The following is a 22,883-nucleotide window of genomic DNA, read 5'->3' as shown; positions in this document are numbered from 1 at the left end:
CAGGGGCTTAAGTGGAGAGCAAATGTTTTGAGAATGATGAGGGCAATGAATGTACAAATGTGCTTTACACAATTGATGTAAGTATGGATTATGATGAGTTGTATGTGCCCCTAATAAAATGGTTTAAAAAAAAAAGACCACAAAAGAAAACACCAGCCCAATCCCCCCAGCTTTGCCCCACATGCCCCCAAAGGAGATCCCCATCACTTCTAGGAAATGCAGCTGAATGCCTCCCTTGCCAATACTCTTCAGGATGGGAGAGTGGGAGGTATCACGACGACCAAGTGTGACCTTTGCTCGCTGGGGTGTGAATATTCCATAGACACTAAAAAGGCTAGTTCCTGCCTAAATGTCTAAGGCAGCCCAGGATTGCACAGAAGAGGAAGATGCCAGGATTTAAAGTTAAGGAGGAATAATATGCTCCGCTCCCTTCCTCTGCTCCACTCACCCACCAGAAAGGAACCAAGCAGCCACTCTACTTTGGATGGTCTCAAAGCTTGGGCCACTACCACTAGCTATCAAAACAGGCCCTCGGGAGAGGACAGGCAGTCAACTAGCTGCTTAAGCTTTTGTTTATTTTTTAAAATCTTGACAACCTAAAGCTTAAATGTTTACATATGAGCCAGAAGTTCAGAACCGACAAGACCCGGGCATGTAACGCCACACTCAGGGGCTTCCCCTTTGCCTGCGAGCCAGGGTGGAGGGCACTGAGGGATGCATGCTCCAGGCAGGGGACAGTGAGATCACTGCTGGTCATCAGAGGAGCCTTGCTTATTTCTATGATGCTGAATGGGCCCCAGGGAAGCTTCCAGATCGAGGCAGACTAGGAAGAAAGGTGAGGAATTCTACTTCTGAAAACCAGCTAGAGGAAAGCCTAGGGGTGCATGGCTAATCGCCTCCATGAACAGTTTGACCAGAGCTTGCAGGAGAACCCTGGCCAACAAAAGAACACGTGTGGGACAAAATGTAAAATTCTCATGCACTCCAGACTTTCTGGGGTCACTGAGGCCAAAGGAAAACCAGAACTATGGCCCCGAGATAATCGTTATTTCTTTCAAAAAATTGTGGGGTGTTTTTTTTTCCCTGCTTTAACTCTTGTTAGTTTATTTTAAGCTTATTTTCCTCCTGAACACTAAGGTTTTGCTTCTTCGGTTGTTTTGAGGATACCATTTTTCTTCTGTGCAGCCTCTTTTTCTGGTTTAAGAACAATTGGTTCCTTTTTAATAAGGATCATCTCACCCACCAGCTCCACCACTGTTATGGCAGAAGGGCACACAGAGCGTGTGCAAAGTGACCTCCCCGGAATATTTCTTGGCTTTCTGTATCTGCACCCACTTGATGGGCAGTTCCACGGTGTTCTTAAAATGGACCTGGAGATCCAACCCTCTCGATTTGCATGATTTTGTGGGGTTTTCTGGGTCCAGTGAGTAATGAACTGTTTATGTAGCTCACCTCAGGCCACTACGGGAAGAGGCTGGGATAACCCTTAAACATTAAACAAACAATATCTCTAGACGTCTTCTTGAAACCAAACGATACTCAAAAATGTCCTTGCCATTGAGTTGATTCCCATGGGGAAGCCGGCTCAGAGCGGCCCTAGAAGACAGGGTAGAACTGCCCCTGTGAGCTTTGGAGACTGTAATTATTTACTCCAGTAGAAAGCCCAAGCCCGTCTTTCTCCTGAGGAACAAGCGGCTGCTGGTTTTGAACGGCAGACCTTGCAGTTCGCAGCCTGAGGCATCAACCACTAAGCCACCAGGGCTCCGCAATCAAACCACAGCCAAGCTTAATGAGTAAAAAAGCGCCTGTCTTGATGAAGGCAGTGCTCTAAAGAACCATCGAACCCACTTCCATCTAGTCGATTCCAACTCGCAGGGACTCTAGGGAGGCTTTCCGAGGAGATGCATCCTTACATCTTAGTCCTTCTCCCTCGGAGAGGCTGGTGGATTTGAACCCCGGTGATTAGGGGTAGCCGTCCAGCACTTTTCTAACAGCACCTCCCAGGCTTCCAACAAACTACTAGTGGATGGATCAGACTGACAGCCCCTCGAAAAGGAAACTTGGGGACCAGTTTATGCACACGGGGAAAGCTCTCAGACGAGGACACGGACAACAGAGTTGTGCTTGTAGAAACGGTTGAACCGGTGTGTGTTCTGCTGTGTAGGGTCTCTACAGTAAAAAGAGAGGCGAACAGAGACTGAAGGAAAACCTGAAACGCTATGGATCGCAAGGGTTGAGCGATAACAGTCAGATCCAGAACCGAGCATGGGGTGACGCCAGATTGGACCAGGTTTCCTTCCACCGTGTATGGGGACATCATGACTACAGCTCACTGACAACACGGGAACTGCCGAGGCTCTTTTCTGATCAACCTACTACCGACCCTTACATTTCCTGTATGGGCTTGTCATCGTCAACTTACTTCCACCAGTTTCCCAGGCAGGCACGGGGAAAGTAGAAACTCCTCTGAGTTCATCTGCCTATCAGACACACAGGCACCTTCTAATGGACAGCTCCAGGGCCACCTCCTCCATGATCTACTTCCACATCGTCCCTGCCTCTCCTCCAGTTCTTCTCCAATTCTACTCATGCTAATTAATTGTGAACACAGTTCATTTTCCCTAATAGAATACAGAGTCCTCAGAGATGGCACCTGGCCTGATTGCTCTATGATTTTCCTCTCCACCTTCATGACTAACACGGGGGCTTGGCTTTAGACACGGGAGGAATACAAGACTTGAGTATTAAAACGGAGTTGAAGGTCACTGGGAAACAGATGAAAGGAATCCTGAGCAGAAGACTGCCTTGCCCCTCCCCAGACCTCTGATGAACCTGATGGAATATGGTTTCCTCTCCCTCCACCTCCACTACCCGGGGCATTACCAGCTGGTGAGTCCTGTCACACCAGCTGAGCCAGGGAGCAGCCAGACTAGACTGATGAAGCCAAAGGTTCCAAGTCTGGCCACTCACATCAGCAAAACCAAGGGATCAGTGCTGTGGTCCCCCTCCAGGGAACGCAAGGAGGGTGTTTGAGAGATGGGGAGCACTTGGGAGCAGGGGAAGGACGCAGACGCGGGAGTTATCAGTAGATGGGCAGGAAGTATGGCTGCTGAGATCCAAGATGCTCCAGCGTGGCCAGCAGGATGAGACACTGCATCCCTGTAAGGAAGAAGGGGAGCCCCAACGTTTCCAGGGGAAAGGCCAGAGACTCCAGGTCAGTGGGAGAGGACTAGAGGGAAGGTAGAGGAGAAATGCCGTCAGTTTCTGGTCGGGCTAAGAAGGATGGGGCAGTCACGCCGCGGGATCTCTCCCGAGAGGCTGCACCTTTCTTACAAGGCGGAGATGGGAGGCATCAAGGAGGGAGAAACCAGGCTGATCTGATCCAATAACTGGGGGCCAAGGGAAAGACCTCAGACCTATACCAATCTATAGCCTGAATTGTCTTTATCAGCCAACAACTAGGTTAGGGTCAGACTATGACTAACCCAGGTCATAAAGGAGGTCAAAATCATAGGAGCTGGGGGGAAATTCCAAGAATCAAAGTCAGACTCAGCCAGTAGGGGGAGGAAAAGCTATAGCCATCCCTATTGGAGATTTAAGATCACACACACACACCCCCACCCCCACCCTAAAATCCACTATGAACCTGTTAGGTAGAAATCTAATTCCAGTTCAAGGATGACAAGTTGAGTGCAGAAAATCCTCCTGGACTTTCTGAGGCCGGCTGGGGAGGATGTCATCTGGTCTGAATCTGATCTCCAATTGCTCTTTCCTTCTGCTAGACAGGATGAGGCTCCCTTCATTTAGGACTGGGTGGGGAGCAGGCCAAGCTACCAGTTCCTCAGCACGGCCCACCCACTGATCAGCCCCCACCGGCACTCACTCCTCCATCAAACCCTTCTCTTACTACCGACCGTGGCCCCAGCTCATTGAGGACAGAGATAGAGAGAGGGCAAGGGCTTCCTGGCACCAACTCCAGCAACATCGCTGGACTCTCAGGGGAGACCAGGAGCAGAGATCGCCTGTGTCTGCACTCCAAGCCCCACAGACGCATACACACATCTGCATCAATGCCCGGCCAGGGCTCACCCCAGCACACACAGGACTCACCAGAGGTGGGAGGGGAGTGGACCTCGGGATTATAGAGAAGGCTCCCCTGGCCCATGTGCCCAGGCCCCGAACGGTACCTGCTAAGGCCTTGATCCGGGACCTCTCAAAGAGCCTGGCTGAGCTGTTGTCATTATCCAGCTCATCGTCCGGGGCATCCCAGCGGGCATTGATCCGGCTGTACGGCGGTTGGTTGCCCTCGTTTGCAAACTCCGTGGCCGATGTCATGTCAGCAGGCTCTCAGCAGCTCTGCCTGCCTCAGTCTTCATGGAAGGGTCCCTGGGTGGGGGGAGGGAGAGCAACACAATCAGAGGGTTAGCTCCCCACCCTCGTGGGCTCTTTCTCAGAGGAAACTTATCCGGAGTATCTGACAGAAGTAGATCTTTCTGGAAACAGCACAGCGTGTCATCTGCCTGGACATGCTTCCCACCCGGGGTCTCTGGGCCATGCGTTATAAAATATTGCAGCTGTAGCAGCAGCAGCAGCAACGGCGGACGGAGAGCTGCAGGCAGCATGGCTCCGGACGACCAGCAGGTGGAGACGTGACTCAGAGCGAGACACTAACTCTAAACAGGCTGCCGCGCCCTCTGTCATTGCTGCCCGCCGCCCACTGGCTGTGGGAGCCCAGAGTGGCTCGCCTGGAAGCTAGAGGCTGGTGGTACGGGTGTGTGTGTGCTGGGGAGAGCAGCCCTCTTGCCCAAAGGAAGGGGGCAAGGATCCCACCTAGAGTCAAGAGACTGGGGACACAGAAGAGGCTGTGAGTCAGGAGTCAGCGAGGGACAGAAATGACCACAAGCTGAGATCTGCCACCGACGCCATCAACCCTGGGAGCCACGTCCAAGGACGTCCACTCCTCACAGAGGCGGCCTCCCAGCTGCACAGATTGTCAGCTGAGTTCTGGCTTCTGTCCTCTCTGAGACCAGGTCTCCCGTCGGATCCCAGGACAGACCGAGACCCCCAGAGTAGCGTGTTGCCCCAGCCCAGCACCTCGGCGATGAACATGGGCGCCAGGAGCACTGAGTCCCTGCTGGGCCATCTATCCATCACTGTCACTCCTTCACTCATGACGGATTGATTCTCATATGCCCAGCCCCAACGGGGTCAGGCGCTTCTCTAAGCATCAGGAGAATCAGAGGCGGCCCTGGGCTCACAGAGCTTATCCTCGGGCAGGGGAGACAGATATTAAGCACATGTCACTGCTGAGAAGAAGCAGGGTAAGGAAGTGGGGAGACTCAAAGTAGATACTGGGGTGTCCAGGGAAAGGACACTGCAGCTGGTACCTGGGAGCAGATGGAAGGGTTCCCACAGAGAGACAGCTGCAAAGGGAGAGAAACACAGATCAGGAGAGTCCACGCAGAGTTCTGAAGGTGAGCGAGGGCCCGGGCAGATGTAGGAAAGTGAGGCAATACTTGTGCACACAACAGGAGAGAGACGTCTACATGGTGACTGGAGGCAGGGCCGGGTAAGGGGTACAGAGTGAGAATGGAGGGTGGAGAGACCTGAAAGGCCCTGGGCCTTTCCTTCAGCCTTAATTTACCCATCTGTACCTGATATTCAATCATCGCCCCAGGGGCTAGAGGACCCCAAGATTCAGTCTGTAAGACAGAGCAGGGAAGCCAGAGTCTTCGTAGAAAGGAAACGTGTGGGAGGGAGCGGGCCCTAAGGCAGTCACAGGACAGGAGTGGCAACAAGCGGTGAGCTGTGAGAGAAAGCATCCCCTACCATCTGCACGCACACATTCTGCACAGTGCTCTCTCCCACACACCTCCAGTTCGTACAAGCCCAGATGCCCCGCACAGGTGCACACGCCTTTGACACACACGTACATACACACCACACACATGTTCAGGCTTCCACTACATATACCTGCAGGCACCCACACAGAGGCATCCACCTGCAGCTACCTCTCTAACTCGTGCCACACCCCCATGTGAACACACACACCCACATGGGTTTGACGGCAGGGCTTCAGCCTTAGGGTTTGAGACACAGAAGCCCTTGAGACTGTTTCCCTCAATCTGATGAACCCGTTGCACCACATCCCTTGAGGTAAGAAGGAGCCGGACTTGTCCTCCCTAATTGCATACCAGAACACAGCCCAAGTCTAATGCAGGAAGAGGCCGCCCCAAGGTCAGACAGGAATGACCGCCACACTGGAAGAACCAAAGGCCAAACTGTGGCCCAGCTTCAGCTCCTTGGCTGGGCTGATTCTCAGGACACAGATGTGGCGGGGCAGAGAGCGGGAAAGAACACACATGTGGAAACAGAGGGCTATCTATGCCCTGCTGCTCAGGGTTTGCCACTTGGGGGAAGGGATGAGGTAAGGCAGGGAAATCAGTGGCCGCCCTGAACTTGGTGGCCCCACGATGACAGGCCTTCTCCCTACGGACAGCTTCTTCCCAGGGTTGAGATTTCCTACTCAACTAGCCTCAAGATAGTTGGGAAGGCCCTCCCATTTCCTATAATGCCCCCTCCCCACCCCACTCCTGATGGGAAACACCTCTCCTTCAGAGCTCTGGGCCAGAGCGGCTTTGACAGGCTTCCCAGAATCCTCTGTGGAGGACCGAGCCACCAAATGCTAGCGGTGAGGTGAGTGCAGGCCCAGAAAGGGAGGTAACCAGACCCGGCTGTCCCTCTGCGTTCGGGGCTATTTTTAAGAGCGGCCAGGGAGGCCCAGGCCACGGGGCTGGGGGAGTGAGATTACTTTTGCCGTGGCTCCGTAAATAAGCCTGCCCCAGAAAGGAGAGCCCAGCACGAAAGACAAGATGGATGGCCCCGGGGTGCAGGCGAGCAGCGGCTTGACAGCAATCCATTGTGCTTTAAAAACGCCATTCCTCCCGCGACCACAGCTCCAAGAAGGCTGCCGCCGCCGGCCCCACCGCGGCTCTGCTGGGGATGGGAAAAGACATCCCTGAGTGGCGAAATACACAGCCCGAGTCTTCCCACCAGAGTCTCGGCCCTGAAAAACAAACACCAGGGAAACCAGCTTCAGAGACTAGGGTGAGACCCCTGCATCCTGCTCCGCTGGCTGGCGTACCCAGCACCTCACCCAGACGACAGACAGGCCGTCAGAGGGGAGGGGACAGGGTCAGTCGCCCTCAGTAGCAAGCAGCTTCAGGAGAGTCAGGAGGGGAGAACATCAGAGACCAAGCATGCCATCCATGCTTTTGGAGCAGGTGTGGCTGTCTGGAAATTCAGTCCAGCGCTTGCCCAGTGTCACAATGTCTATTGTCATTACCATCCCAACAGCAAAGGCAGGCTACCGAGCGGCGGCTCTCACCCTGTGGGTCGACTCCTTCGGAGGTCGGATGACCCTTTCACAGGGGTCGCCTGATTGGTAACAGTAGCAAAATGACAGTTAGTCAGTAGCAATGACAATAACTGTCTGGTTGGGGGGGTCACCACAACATGAGGAACTGTATGAAAGGGTCAGGGCATAGGAAGGTGGAGAACCAGTGCTCTAGAGGAACTACAAAGACACGAAGCCAAACTACAATTCCGATTCAGGCCAGTGCCCACGTGTCGGACTAGACCAGTGCTCCCCCAGGCTTTCAATGACTGATGTTCTGTAGGTCGCCAGGACTCAGGACTTTCTTCCAAGGCACCTCTGGATGGAGTCACACTGCCAATCTTTGGACTCCACAGAGAAACTCCCATGACTCAAATGAGTCGTGTGCTGTGGGGCTCAGGGTAGGGTCACCTAACCCAGATGTTGTTGTTGTTGTTGTTGGGCACCTCCACGACCTCCCACAAACTAAAGCAGTGTCAGCATGTGGCTTTGGCATCTCAAAGCCCCCAAGTTTCTATCTGTAGTTGCTGCCACCAAGGAGCCCCAGGCAACTGCAGCATGCGGGTCAGCTTAGCGCCCTGCCACCTGGTCAGGCCTTGCCCAGGCCCTCTGCTCCAACTCCTATCTCCAGGCATGGACTTCAGGTCTGCAAGTCACAACTTGTGCACCCTCATCATGGAAAAATCCCCCACGAAGAACTAGTTCCAGTTATGCGGCAGCTGCGGGAATGGGGGAGGAGCGGGGCAGCTTCACAGCTCTGCCAGACCTTACAGGGGCTTAGTGGGAGAACAGGTGCTGCTTGGCTCTGATGCAGGGACTGGCCCATCAGTCCTCAATCTTACGACACCGCTAGCACCACACACGTATCTGCATGACCTGCACAGAGGCCAAGGGCCGCCGAGAATGACTGAAGGAGACGGGAAGGAGGAGACACTTTACAGACCTAGGTTCTTGTAGTTTCCCCCCAAGATTATCCTCCACTGGGATTTGTGCGCTCCAGACCCACTTCTACAAAACGCTATTCCTATCCAGTCCTACTTCTTATCTCTCCCAATTCCTCGCTCTTGCTTGAGATAACCCTTGGCCTCCTGTTTCAGAATGAGGACCATTCCAGGGGAGGTCGTTGAATGGAAAAGAACGCTCCATTTCTCTTCGTCCACAAGGGCTTTTCCAGAATGGCCACAGCGATCTTTCTCTTCTCGGACCAAGACGCCCAGGGTGGGGATCAGGCGGGTGGGGATCAGGCGGGTGGGGATCAGGCGGGTGGGGATCAGGCGGGTGGGGATCAGGCTTCCGCCCTGGAGCTGCTCAAGGCCATCGGGTCCATTCTGACCCCCAGTGACCCTCTCGGACAGAGCAGAACTGGCTCTCTGGTTTCTAAGTGGGAACTCTGTACCAGAGGAGAAAGCCTCACCGTTCTCCTGGGAGGCGACTAATGGCCTCCAACGGCTGGCCTGGCAGTTAGCAGCCCGACTTGTAGCCACGACGTCAAACCTCGGCGGAAATCAATGATTTGAAATAATCAATAAAGTGACATGCCCAGTGAAGTAATGTCTCAGAAGAAAGATGACCAAATAACAAAACCGCTAGCGCAGCGGTTCTCAACCTGTGGGTGGCGACCCCTTTGGGGGTCGAACAACTTTTCACAGGGGGCGCCTGATTCATAACAGTAGCAGAATGACCGTGATGAAGGAGCAACAAAAATAATTTTTTGGTTGGGGGTCACCACCACATGAGGAGCTGTAGGAAAGGATCTCAGCATTAGGAGGGTTGAGAACCACTGCTCTAGAGATAAGGCTGGTGGGGAATTTTACAGTGGCCGGATCATGTTCTCAGCGCCTGCACTCACTGCTAAATCTTAGCAACCCCGAGACTAGGACAACCCGGAATCAGGACAACCCGGAATTGTGTGCCACTGGGTGTGGTGCTGTAGGAAGGACAAGGTTTCATCGATGACTCTGCCAAAAAGAGTGAACCTAAGCCTAGCTTCTCTCTCTCTCTCTCTCTCTCTCTCTCTCTCTCTCTCTCTCTCTCTCTCCCCCCTTCTCCCAGCCTAAACTATCGCCTCCTGGCAGGCAGCCACATCGAATTCACCATTGTATTCCACTGTCCAGTACAGCGCCTCGGACAGAGTAGGTGCTTAATAAACATTACCATCCTCCCAGAGACCTGGGAGCCTCTTTAAACCCCTCTGGCCCACCAGGTAGTAGGTGAGACAGACGTCATCTCATGAACGTCGGATATGTTATCAGGAGGGTTCGTCACCTGGAGCATAAGGCTTGGTCCAGTCGAGAGTCGGCGAAAACAACAACAACAATAAAACCAGAAGAGTGTGTAAACAGGCAAAGGATTGATGCAGTGGCCGCAACAATGAGTTCAAACAGAGCAACTCGGAGAGGACGGCTCTGGAACAAGCAGGGATTCGCTGTTTTACACACAGGGTGGTTATGCATTGGCATCTATCAATGACAACAACAACCTCACCATAGCCATTGATTCCTGCTTTTGGGTAATCACTGACCCCACTTATATGTATTGATCCCACCTTTTCAGCCTTTATTCACCACCACAGCCAGTCAATGATGCCTCTCCATTCCTTTATGTTTTAACATGGCCACTTCGATTTAAGCTGTTAACATTTCCCACCCAAACATGAGCAATCATCCATCTCCATTCATGCTCAGTCCATGAATCCGTCCGACACAGCCCCTCATAAAGATACACCCTGCTCGGCAAGCTTTCAATGACTCCCCCCCATTGCCTATTCTGGGCGCTCAAGGCCTACCAATCTGGTACTGCAATTATCCTCACCTTGACGCTAGCTCTATGCTCGATCAGGATGGTCCACGTGTTCCCCGACTCCCACCCCCACGAGCACGTCACACACCTCTACAACTTTATTTGTGCCACACCCCATTCATTGACATGTATCCATCGCTCCCCTTCTCTTGAAACTTAAAACAAGTACAATTTTCCAACACTTAGCAACACAAATATATAGCATTTTATTAGCATCAGAGTGAGGCAGTTTCCCTCTGTCCGCAGTGGGTTGGGGAGTCAAGAGGGGCTCGGGGGAGGCTAGGGGTGACCCATGCACAGACTCTTACCCCGCAGCCCCACTCCCACTGCCAGCACCAAGTGCAACCAGGTCCCCACCGTTTTTCTCTGGCCCAATCTCCAAATCCCGGAGGGAAGATACTGGGGCTTTGTCTTCCCTCCATGCTCATTTTAATAGGCCCAAGCCTTCCCCATCTTAAATCCAACCAAACTCTTCATTGCCCTTTCCCCTCCCCTCTCTTGGGAGTCAAACATCTGGACCAAGTTGCCCAGGATATGAGCAGGTGATCACACACAAGCTAACACCTTCTTGAGAGACAGCAGTGATAGGAGTTAGCTGAGAAATGCAGATTAAAACAAGGATAGGCATAAGCAGAACTTAGCCGGCTGGACGATGCTAGGCACAGATGGTGATGTGGAGGGTAGCGCCCTCCTGCATTGCTGCCATGCTGAAGGGCAGCGGGCTAGGTGTCAGGGAAAAGCGGTAACTGTCCCTCTGCTCCAAAGACATCCTCATACAGGTTTCTGGTGGTGCTCACTGCTCGTGTGGCGGGAAGACCTGGGTGTTTAGCTCTGAGGTGTGGACATGTGGCAGCACTGGAGGACCTCAAGACAGTGCTGGATAAAATGAGAAACAGAATGCGACCCATCACACGCTAGTTATGTCATCGTGAAATGCACAGGACAAACGAAAGGAACCCTTAGAGATATAAAAGCGGTTCCCCCTAGGTGCAGGGAGGGGAATAAAAATGAAAAATAGAACACAAAGGAAATCGATCCATCAACCAGCCGTCTCATGGAGGGGCCTCGTGTGCACAATGACGATGACTGAAGGTATGGTGACCTCACCTCACGATCTAAGGTAACAAGACACGGAGTGTATTTCTCTGTAGTCAGGGCAGCGTGCTCGTCTTCATGCCAAATTCCCTGAAATCTGGCTTCTCCAAGCACTTTAGGGAACTATTCTCGTTAGAGGTCACTGTCACATTTCTTCCTTATTAAAAGCTTCGGACTTTTCAGCCCCCATCTTGACCTCTCAGCAGCCATCTGGCTCTGTTGCCCATCTCTCCCTAAATCCTGAAATCACTTCCTCTGTCTTCCCCTGGGGGCGCTGTGTAAGCATTGGACTGCTAACCTCAAGGTCAGTGGTTCAAAGCCATCAACTGGTCCTCTGGAGAAAGATGAGGCTGTTGGCTCCCATAAAAATGACCGCCACAGAAGCCCTGTACGGGCTCCCTAAAAGTCAGAGCCAACAGTGGCAGTGCGGCTGGTCTTCCAGGGTGCACCCTTGTGACCTTCCTAACCCCCTAGCCTTTCTTCCTGGCCCGACTTCATGCATCTTCCTCTGCTCATCCCTTTCCCCGTGATGTTCCCCAGAGTTCTGTGCAGGATCCCTCCCATTTCTTCCCCTGTCTACACATCCATCTCCTTCCTACACTCTTCCTGCACATCCATCTCCTTCACGCCAGTGGCTTGAGTTAAATGGCAGTTACACAATCTTCTGTCAACTTGAGCAAAGGGGTGGAGTCTAGCCTGTCAACCAGGTCGCAGCTTGATGACCTCATTTGGAGGCACAATGGAGATAAATAGCTCACTGGAGGTCAGATCTTCTCTCTCTGCCTTCCCTTTCCTGCTGTTAAGACACTCAGAGAGCTGGAGGAGACACGTGGAGATCCAAGACAGTGCTGAGATGCTTCCCCTGCCACTGGATCCACAAGACCTTCTGCCCACTGGCCTGTGATCTTCCTTCATTTGGCCTCATTGCATGGCTGCATGAGTCTAAAGAGGGATTTATGGACTAGTATTAGACATATGGGCTAATATCAGGCTTATGGACTTGATCTGGGCTGGGCTGGGCTGTTTTCTCAATTATATAATTGCTCTTTTATATATAGCTCTTTCTTATACACGACTGTCTATGAATTTGTTTCTCTAGTTAACCCTGACATGAGTTATCATCACATGCAAATTACATCCAACTCTATCTCCTGAACTCCCACCCTTCTATCCACTGCCTTCTGAACACTACAGCCCCCTCACACTCAACCCAGTTCCCAATTAAACCTATCACCATCCTTGTAGAAGTCCTTCTTGTCATGTGCTCCGTCCATCAATACCACAGTGACCCAAGCCAGTACATAGGGTCATATTCTACCCTAGTATTGCCTTCCAGTGTCCCACAAATTCAGTGCCCCCTAGATGTGTAATCCATCTCTCTTCTCCCCCTCGCTTTTGACCACCATCATCTCGGTTAGTGATTGCCCAACCTGTCCTCTGTACTGTTGGCAGAAATATCATCCTAGGATACAGATATGATAATGTCATTTCTCGATTCCAGGAGCTCTTCTGTTTCAGAAAGTAGTTTAAAATGACTACTTGATCATAGGCAAAGTCCTTCATGGCCTGTCTACACCCAACCTAAGCACTGTCTCCAACCCTTCTCTCAACGTCCCCAAGTCTACGGTCCATCTGGAAGGAGCTCCCTTCAGGTCTCTGGGCCTTTCTGGGCCCCAGGCGTTTGCAGACAGTGGTTGCCAAGCCCAGAAAACCTTTCTTCTTTTTCTGCATACATTATGCTTCTTCAGAACTCAGCATAACCTCCACCTCCCTTAAGACATCTCAGAACCTCTTAAAAAAGCCTCGTCTTGCTCCCGAGGAGGAGTCTCGGGTTCTGAACTGCTGATCTTGTCATTCGCAGCCCAGCCGGTACCCACTCCGCCACCAGGGCTCCTTCAGGAGACCCTTGTGGTCAAGGATACCCTTAGTCATCCTTTTCCGTCCAACGCACCCAGCAAAATGCTAGACACATGAAATGGAGCTACAAATGTGGATAACTGCAAGAGGCGTTTATTCTGAGAAATGCCGAGCGTGGCTCTGTAAGAGGGTAAGATGGATCCTGCAAAGCAAACCCTATTGGAGGCCACTTTGGAGGTCAAGATGGCAGAGGGGTTGGCACGTGGCAGGAATGCTGTGGACTGGGTTGGGTGCCTATGGACTGATTTTGTCACGTTTGCTCCTGCTGCCCCCTGTCTCACCCACACAGTCCCGCGCTCTTTTCCTCTTTTGTTGGACTGGGGGTCGGGGGCTAAGGGGTGGGGGTGGGGGACGACCAGTGGTAATGGAGTCTGAACTCCTGCACTCTCTACAGATCCTGAAACCTCTTAGGGAAGCTCTGCCTCGGTTTCCTCACTCAAGAAATGGGTGAGAGCAGAGCCCTTCTAGACCGGGATGCCTTACCCCACCCAGAGAGGAGTCTGTCATCCATTTTCCTGGTGACTCAGAAATGTCAGTCACAGAAGGCTTTTCTATCCACGTTTCCACCACACAAACGAAAAGAGCTTTTTAAAAAGCCCAACCTATAAATTATCTACAAGATATGGGAGCCAATTTATTTATTCATTCGTGTTAGAACTTACAAAACAATTAATCTTTTACAAGTTGCTTGGGCCCACAAGGACTCTCAAGGGAACAGGTCCTGGCCAGAGGATTTGGCCTGTCCTTGCCAGGGTACCAAGCTTGGCTCATAGTGACCCCGTAGGACTGGGAAGAAATGTGCACCCCCTCCCCTCCTGGCCCTGCCATGGGTTTCTGAGACTGTAACTTCTTACGGGAGTAGAAAGCCTCCTCTTTCTCCCACAGAGCAACTGGTGGTTTTGAACTGATGACTGTGGTTAGCAGACCGATGTGTAATCGCTATGCCATCAGGACTCCTAGTGAGGCAACACCAGTCTCCCTGAAAAGAGCCCATTTAGATGTGCTGTGGGCATTGAGAAGGTAGTGATTGAAAAGGCTGCGGTGTGTGCAGCCCCGGCTGTGCCATCCTCCTGCATCTACAGAGGGTGCGGCACTCGGACACTGGAGTCTGTCAGTCCCCTTCGGCAGGCTCTGCCACAGGGAATCTGGGACGAGGCTTCCGTGGTCATTCATCTGCCTACAGTCCCCAGGAAAGCTCCGTGGCTAGTTAGAAGTCTGTGTAGGGCTAGGCAGGGAACCTGGAATGTACCAAGACCTTTATGGACATGGTGCCATTTAATACGCACCCCCTTCTACAGGAACCTTGGTTACCTACGAGTTGGGGTGCTGACCATCAGCTCAGCAGTTTGAAACCACCCGCAGCTCCACAAGAGAAAGAGGCTTCCCACTCCTGAGAAGAGTCACAGTCTCAGAAACCCTCCAGGGCAGTTCTACCCTGTCCTGTAGGGTCACTATAAATCAGAATTGACTTGGTGGTAGTGTCGTTTTTCTACATCCTCCCCACCCCACACACAACTGTCAGAAACTACTATTAACATTACTGCTAGGATCATTATTGCTATTTTCTCATTCTGTCCAAACAAAAGACCGAGATGGGAATCCTAATGCACACTCCGTAGCCTCATGTCCTTCTGTAAGTCATGTAGCCACTCTCTACCTCCGGTCCTCCGTCTGCAGAAAGCCGGAAGCCCTGTTCTGTCTGGCAGAGACTGCCAGTGCTTGGTGACATCCGGACCCTGTCTTCTCTGTGCACACAGCTCGGCACTACTGTCCAGTGGTTGTGTGTGGCCATGAGATGGAACGAGCCGAAATGTGTGCACCATGGCCAGGCCTTAGCCATAAAGACAGTCCCCATCTTTCTTATTTCCCCACCTAGTTTTCTAGAAGCTAGAGGAGAGTGGGACCATGGGATGACAGAAACTGGAGTTCCTGGAGACTAAGAAGGAGCCCTGGTAGCACCATGGATTAAGCAACGGGTTGCTAACATCAAAGTCATTGGTTCAAACCTCTCAGCTTCTTTTCAGGAAAAAGATGAGGCTGACAGCGCCCCTAAAGATGTACAGTTTGGGGAGCCCTCATAAGCAGTTCTACTCTGTCCTATAAGGTCCTGAGGAGCCTGAATCAAGGTGCTGCATGGGGCTTGTGGATCATGTGGAACATAAACCTCCCCATCCACTCACCCTCACTCACTGACACTTACTCATCTGTGATGTGAACGAGAAACAAAGCTGTATTTTGGAGTTATTAGAGCAGTTAAAAAAACAAACAAACCAAAAAGCAAAAATGGTTGCCATGAAGCCAATTCGGACTCATAGCAACCCATAAACCCACTACCATCACGTCTGTGCCACTCCTGGTAACCCTGCAGGGCAGAGTCAAAACTGCTGCGAGGGGTTGCTGAGACTCCCACGTAGAGTTTCTAAGGCTGTCAGTCTTTACAAAAGCCCACTGGCGCGCACCCTTGTCTCCTACAGGATGGGTGGTGGGTTCAAACTGCAGTGCTTAACCACTGAGCCACGAGGTCTCCTATTAGAGCAGGAAAGTCCCATGAATTGATACTACCTATCGCATAAAGCCTAAAAGGTCCACAGTTCCAAACCACCAGTTGTTCCATGGGAGAAAGATGGGGCTTTCTACTCCCGTCAACAGTGACAGTCTCGGAAACTCCCAGGGGCAGTTCTACCCTGTCCTATAGGGTCGCTGTGAGTGGGCATCAACTCAATGACAGGTGGTGAAGTGGGTTATTCCTTGGGCGTCTATCCACAAGGCCAGCAGCTCAAACTCACCAACCACTCTGCGGGAGAAAGGGGAGGCTTTCTGCTTCCATAGAAATGTACAGCCTCGGACACCCACAGGGGCAGTTCTACGCTGTCCTACAGGGTGCCCGGGAGTCTCAGCGGACATGATGGCAGTGAATTCCGTTTGAGACGCAGAAAGGAGGGGTGTTGAACTGGTGACGTGAAGGTATAGAACACGGCATCGTGCTAAACAGCCCCAAGGGCTTGTGGCTTATAAGGAACATACAGGATCTCTTGGTGGCATACGTATGACATTGCTCCCAAGGGAAAAAGTAGGGTATATGGTTGGTGGGTGTGATTAACATGGTCGGCGGGTGTGATTAATATGACCAACCCTTTCCCGACTGCCCCGACTGCAGCTCCTTCCCCTTCACACCTGCCTTGAGCCTCCGTGCCGCACTCCTCTTCAAACCTACCTGAAAATCCTCACCGACAAACAAGATTCCCTTCCCGGGGACAACCTAATTTCCTATTCTTGCCAACCTCCCTAGAGGCAGGAAGGCCACTTTCATGTGGGATGTCCCCAAGGGCCTTGCACACGATAGGTACTCCATTAGCTTTTGCTCATTAGGCTGAATGGATGCCAGCACCTTTCTCAATGCGTGGCCAGCGTATCCCTTCCTGGGAAGAAAGATGAATAAAGGGCTGGTGGAAATCGAATGCCTTCCCCAAGGGAGGGGGTGAGAGAGGCAGTCTGGAAAGCCAGTGGGAGACAATGGTTGGTTTCACGGGCAACTGGGAACCTTCAAGTCATGCAAAGGAGACAGCCCTCGGCCCCATCCTCACAGAAAGATGGTTCGTCACACACACAAAACCCCACACTAGACTCACCGCCAGTGGGTCGATGCTGACTCACAATGAGCCATAGGACAGGGCAGCACGACCCCCAGGGGCGTCCCAAACTATACCTGTCACAGGAGTGGGAAGACGTATCTTCTTCCCGGGGAGCAGCTGGTGGTTTCGTGGTGAGCGGCCCCACACACACCCACGATGCCCACAGGGCTCTGCCTACAGCGTCTCCGAAAGGCCGAGTCTTAATGCACAGCCTGTGGGAGGAGCCAAAGCCTGATGTGGGAGAACGAGCTGCCCGAGGTTAAAGGGTCTGCCAGGGTGGGAGTGGAGCAGGATGCCCAAATTTTCTGTCTATAGAATGTTTCATAGAGAATCCTTGGGTGGAGCAGATGGTTAACTCCCCTGCTTACCAACTGAAAGGCTGAAGGGTTCAATGCACCCAGAAGCACCTTGGATAAAAAAGGTTGGCAATCTACTTCTAAAAAACCAGCCACTGAAAATCCCATGGAGCCTTGTTCTCCTCTGGCACACGTGCATATGGGCGGATTTTCCCATTCAGGCCTCTTCGCCTCACTGCGGGCCTGCCCCTCACAAAGGGCTTTGATGAGTCTGCCAACCCCACTCTAGCATCTTGTACTGATTAAAGAATCAATACCAACATTCACAAGAAGCTTGACACCATTTCATCCTTAGATCCACAAACATGAATGGGCTTCAAAAAGCTAGTGCAAAATGGACTGTAAAGATGATGGAATCTTTCCACAACTTTTTGAAGCCCACCTTGTATGCATGTCAGTATAGTTCTGGACTGTTCCATCCCATTCATCCGTGTGCCTCTTCTCCGGAGATTCTATGCACCGCTCTTGTTTCCTTACCTGTCCATAGAAGTTCTAGGGTCAGCGTGGCCTTCTGAAACCAGCAAAACTGCTGGGGCTCTGGCATTGCACTGAACTTATAGATTGGCTTGGGGAGATTAGCATCTTACAACAAACTCAATGAGGACAAGGAGGCTTCCAAAAGTTCGTGGAAAGCTCTCATTCTCTTTCTAATCCATTTTTTCACAAATATGTTGAAGTCTTTTCATGTATCTTCTGTGGCAAAATCTCAACTCTGTTTGCTACATTTTAATCAAATTATCCGAGGGTTCTTTGTTGATTCTGGACCTAATCCTTCCTTTATGCCATAAATGTTGTGCTGATATTTTCTCCCACTCCATGAGCTGCCTTTTGGCTCTCTTCACAATGCCTTTCAAGAAGGAATAATTTAAAAGTTTAACATCAAGTTTATCACTCTGTGTGTGTGTGTGTGTGTGGTACCTGATCTTTTATGGATTATACACTTACGGTATCATTGCTAATCTGCCTAAGTCAAGGTCACAAAGGTTTTCTCCGATGTTTTAGTTCAGAAGTTTTCTAGTTTTAGGCCTTACCTTTAGATCTATTTTGAATTAATTTCTGTCGGTAATCTGAAATACAGGTCAGTGTTCCTTTTAAAAAATAATATGGATGATCAGTTGGTCCATCAGCATGCAGTGAAAATATCCTTTCTCCACTAAATTATTTTTGCATGCTTGTTGAAAAATCAATTGGCTGACCTTGGGTAGGTGGTAAATAAGCTCATGAAAAGGTATTCATTGGTCACTACCAGAAACCAAGGGGAACAAAGATAACTCATTGTCATTGAGTTTATTCCAACTCATAGTGACCCTGGATGGATTTCTGATGCTATAAACCTTTACAGCAGCAGACAGCCTCCTCTCTCTCCCAGGGAGTGGCTGGTGGGTTTGAACCTCAGACCTTGTAGTTAGCAGTCCAAGGCTTACCTGACAGCACCCACAGGGCTCCTTTCTGTAAAGATTCATTCACTTGCTGCCATTGAGTCATTTCTGACTCATAGTGACCCTATAGGTTAGAGTAAAGCTGCTTCTGTGAGTTTCTGAGATCATGAATCTTTATGGGAGTAGAGAGCCTCATCTTTCTTCCATGAAGCAGCTGGTGCTTTTGAACTGCTGACCTGTGGTTGGTAGCCCAACATGTAACCCACTATGTCACCAGGGCTCCTTACAGCCATGAAAACTCAATGGACCAGTCATATCATTTCTATCCACAAAACCCTCGTTACTGCCAGGTCTATTGACACTCATGGTGATCCTACAAGAAGAGCGCATAACTGCTCCATATAGTTTCTGAGCCTGTAGATATTTACAGAAGCAATCTGCAGATGTATTTGAACTACCAAACTGTGTGGTGAGCAGCCCAGTGATTAACCTGCTGGGCCATTAGGACTCCCTCATTTATCACGAGGGGGTGCAAGGAAAACTGCAATGAGATACCACTGCACATTGAGTACACTGACTTCCAAAACACCTGGTAATATCACATACTGGTCAGAACCCAGAACAACTGGAAATCTCACAGACTGCTGGTGAGAATGTAAAATGGAGCAGTCATGTTGGAAAACAAGACTGACAGTGTCTTATAACATTAAATATTTACCATATGACACAGCAATCCCAGTTGTAGGCATTCACTCAAGAGAAATGAAAACTTATGCTCATATAAACACCTCTATGTGAATGCTTACAACAGCTTTATTCATAATCACCCAATATCTGAAACAGCCTGAAGCCAATCAACTTGTGAAGGAATAAGATAACTGTGGCCATTTGTACAAGGAATGCTACCCAGCAATGAAAAGTAAAGAATGGATAGACAGCACAGACGAATCTCCAACGCTAAGGGAGAGACACTAGACTCAAAAGGCTATAGACTTACATGGCTCCATTACCAGACATGCTAGAACAGGCATCACTAATGAGACAGACAAGTCAGTGGCTGCTGGGGATTAGAAGTGGGGTGATGAGTTGACAACCAAAGGGCGCAAGGGCACTATGGAAGCTGGCTGTGGTAAAGGTGACCCAACTGCTTGCATTGGTGAAAACCTATAGAAATATCCACTTTACTACATGCAGATGATCTCCCAATAAACCTGAAAACAAACTAGTGGTTTTTGAGTGCTCGCAGGCCCACTGTTACCATCTGCTCTGATAATCACCATGTTGAATAACAACAATTTATAAGAAAAGCAGAGGATATTCTCAGAAATGTACTGTAATGGAGAATAGAACATGAATTCTGCCCTCAGGTTCCCTAAGACATAGATGTGAAACAATAATACAACATGATACAATTATTTAAGGGTTTACAGAGAGTTAAAGTGCCAGGGGACTCACAGGAAGGGGTTAATATTGGAAGCTGGAGAAAGCAGAGATGTTTTCAGGGAAGAGATGACATTGGGCCTGGATGTTGATGATGGTAAATGAAGATGCTTATTGTCCTCAAAAACAATGGCCAAGGAGTCCTGGTGGCAAGTGGACTACATGTTGGGCCGTTAATCGCAAGGGCAGCAAACCCACCCGCAGCTCCACGGGGGAAAGACGGGGTTTTCTGCTCCCGTAAAGACGGACAAGTTCAGAAATCCACTGAGGGCAGTTCTACGCTGTCCTAGAGCGTGGCCGTGAGAACCGACTTCACGGCAGAGGGATGGTTTGGTTTTGAAACAAGGCTGATCAGAAAGTTTCTTCAGGCTACTTCTTTTCATTCTTCCTAATGACCCTGTGAGACAGGTGGGAGAGAGCCTATTAATCTCAGCTAAACAAACTAAGACTTAGACAGTCATTTCAAGCCCAAGACTTTGGGAGCAGAGTCAGGGCTTCGGGGTTTGTTTGAGAAGTTCTTCCTTCCCAAAAGATACTGAGACGGCCTGCCCCTGGGTCCATTCCCACTACTCGGCCCCTACTAGAGAACTTGCTGGCCGTGAGAATGCTCTGGAAGGCTGGCATGCCGATTTGAGTCTTTTCCACATAGGAACACACAAAGCCAGCAGAATGGAGAATTGAGAGACATTTATTGAGAATCTGGGTTTAAAGTTCTTAAGGTAGTTTTTATAAATATGAAAACAAGCCCAGGAAATTACAGAGATACTACAGACGGCCTCAAAAATAAGGTCTCATACATAAACAGACGAAAAAACCAAACTCACTGCCCTTGAATCAATTCTGCTTTATAGTAACCCTACAGGACGGGGTAGAACTGCCTCTGTGGGATTCTGTGTTTCTTAACAGGAGCAGAAAGCCTCGGTTTTCTCCCACAGAGCGGCTGGTGGGTCTGAACTGCTGATCTTGCCCACCGGAAGCCACCAGCAGCTCTGTGGCAGAAAGGTGTGAGCCTTCTGTGCAGTCTGTTTCTGTAAAAGTGATCCAGCCTCGGGAAGCTTACGTGGTGCTTCTCCCCTGTCCCAGAGCAGAATCGACTCCACAGCAGTGGGTTACGATGAGCCAGCACTGTTATGAAGATCAATGTCATTAAAGCATTCCCCGAATGCTCCCTCACTCACACCAAAACCAAACTCCATTCCACCTCATAGCAACCACGTAGGACAGGGTCGGACCGCCCCTGGGGGGTTCTGAGACTGTAAATCCACAGTCTCAGAACTCTGTTTGGGGTTTTCCCGCTTTGTTTTGTTTTACGGGAGTAGAAAGCCTCATCTTCCTCCTATGGAGTGGCTGGTGGTTTCAAACTATTAACCTAGCAGCTCAACGCATAGCCACTAGGCCACCAGGGTTCCTTTGATCCACACTTGCAAATCCCTGCGCGAGGGGCGAAAAGGAACCATGCCGTGCAGACCAAGCTGGCCCCTGTCCTCCAGGGGTGACAGAGAGGCGGTCATCTAAACCTCCCCCGCTGACACTCCTGGAGAAACTGCCTTCCCCTTCCTGCTCCCTGGTTTTCTCGCCCAGATAGCCCGGAGCGAATGTCTCTGCTTGGAGGCTGTGGTCATCACACAGGTCCTGAGAGTGTGCCTTGCCCAGACACCGGCCTTAAACACGATCAAATCCGCCGAACAAACTTGTGAGCTGACACTCTTACTGTCCCACTTTAGCGCTGTAGAAACAGAGGTTTAAAGGCTTCCGTGACTTGCCAGAGTAGCCCCACCCACCCACCCACCAATAGTAGAGCCAGGATTCAAACCCAGGCAGCCTGGCCCAGAGCCCCGTCCACCTTGACCACAGTGACCACTGCCCACAACGTGCCTGTCCCAAATGGCTCTGCAGGAAAGAACACGGAGGTCCAAGGAGCTGGGCGTTTGTAAACAGGCATCCCATCCTCTGAGACTAGTCCCTCCATCTCCAGGAACAAGAGCGTCAAGAAAGGTGGCAGCCAAGAAAGATGATCTTGTGTGTTGTGAGGCCAAAGAGGCCCTCTGGGGCACAGCTAATCCCCCTGAGTTCTGAAAACACAAACACACCGGGCTCCAGCCTGCCTCAGACCCACGGCTCCTCTGAGAACAGTGAGGCGTTTCCACACCCCGCCCCCCAAATTGGCACAGACATGGAGAAGATATGGAACAAAGTGGAGTTACTTTCTTGGGGCGGGCAAGTGACTGACTCAGAATGGAAGTGTCTGAACCCTAACTCACTGAACCCACCTTCCTACTGCTGAGTGACGCTCTTCAACACTACCGCACAGGTTGAAGTTCCTGCCCACCAGAGGCACCTTGAAGACAGGCCTGGCACTCCGCGTTAGAAAACCCACCGCTGCGAACTCCATGGAGCAAGTTCTGCAGACACGAGTCAGGGCCAACGGAGTGGCCGCTGGGCTGGACATGGGTTTCTCTTGAGCACAGCCACGTCCACCTGCTTGAAGAGAAGGGCCGAGCCCAGAGCAGGGGACTGGACCAGGGTTTCTCGCAGCAGCTTCCCAGGTGCCGCAGTTCGATTACACTCTCCCCACATCGGTTAAAGAGCGCGGCAAATGTTATCATCAGAAAGCACACAGGGAAGGGGTACCCCCAGTTCTGAGCACTGCCAATGGGTTACCCAGAAGTTTCCTCTGGACAGCATCAGCGCCTCACCCATTAATCAGGCTGAGCTGCTTGAAGAGTAACGGCCACCACATTCCTCCCTTCAAGGGGCCGCACTCCAAATGGCTGGGGCGGGGCCAGGGAGCAAGAGCTGCCAAGTGCCTGCTGTTCTAGGAAGGCTGTGTGTGTGTGTGTGTGTGTGTGTGTGTGTGTGTGTGTGTGTG

At 51.0% G+C, this 22,883-nt stretch overlaps 1 protein-coding gene across 3 annotated transcripts in view; it reads right to left on the bottom strand.

Moving 5' to 3' along the window:
• The window catches only part of SPTB (spectrin beta, erythrocytic), a 135,886-nt gene that overhangs the window by 73,783 nt on the left and 39,220 nt on the right, over window positions 1-22,883 (bottom strand). For 2 of the 3 annotated variants that reach the window (XM_004698653.3, XM_045288230.1), the window contains exon 1: window positions 4,188-4,391. In XM_004698653.3, the coding sequence (XP_004698710.1) occupies window positions 4,188-4,335 (148 nt within the window). In that variant the 5' untranslated portion in view covers window positions 4,336-4,391. Of the gene's footprint in view, window positions 1-4,187; window positions 4,392-22,883 lie in introns of those variants that run through there. The other variant, XM_045288229.1, reaches the window with a different exon arrangement.

The sequence above is a fragment of the Echinops telfairi genome, unplaced genomic scaffold (assembly GCF_000313985.2).
Source record: "Echinops telfairi isolate 266 unplaced genomic scaffold, ASM31398v2 ScPeMD7_18;HRSCAF=68, whole genome shotgun sequence".
In the NCBI taxonomy this organism is placed as follows: domain Eukaryota; kingdom Metazoa; phylum Chordata; class Mammalia; order Afrosoricida; family Tenrecidae; genus Echinops; species Echinops telfairi.
Note: the sequence above shows the minus strand (reverse complement) of the source record. Positions and strands in the feature narration are given on the sequence as shown.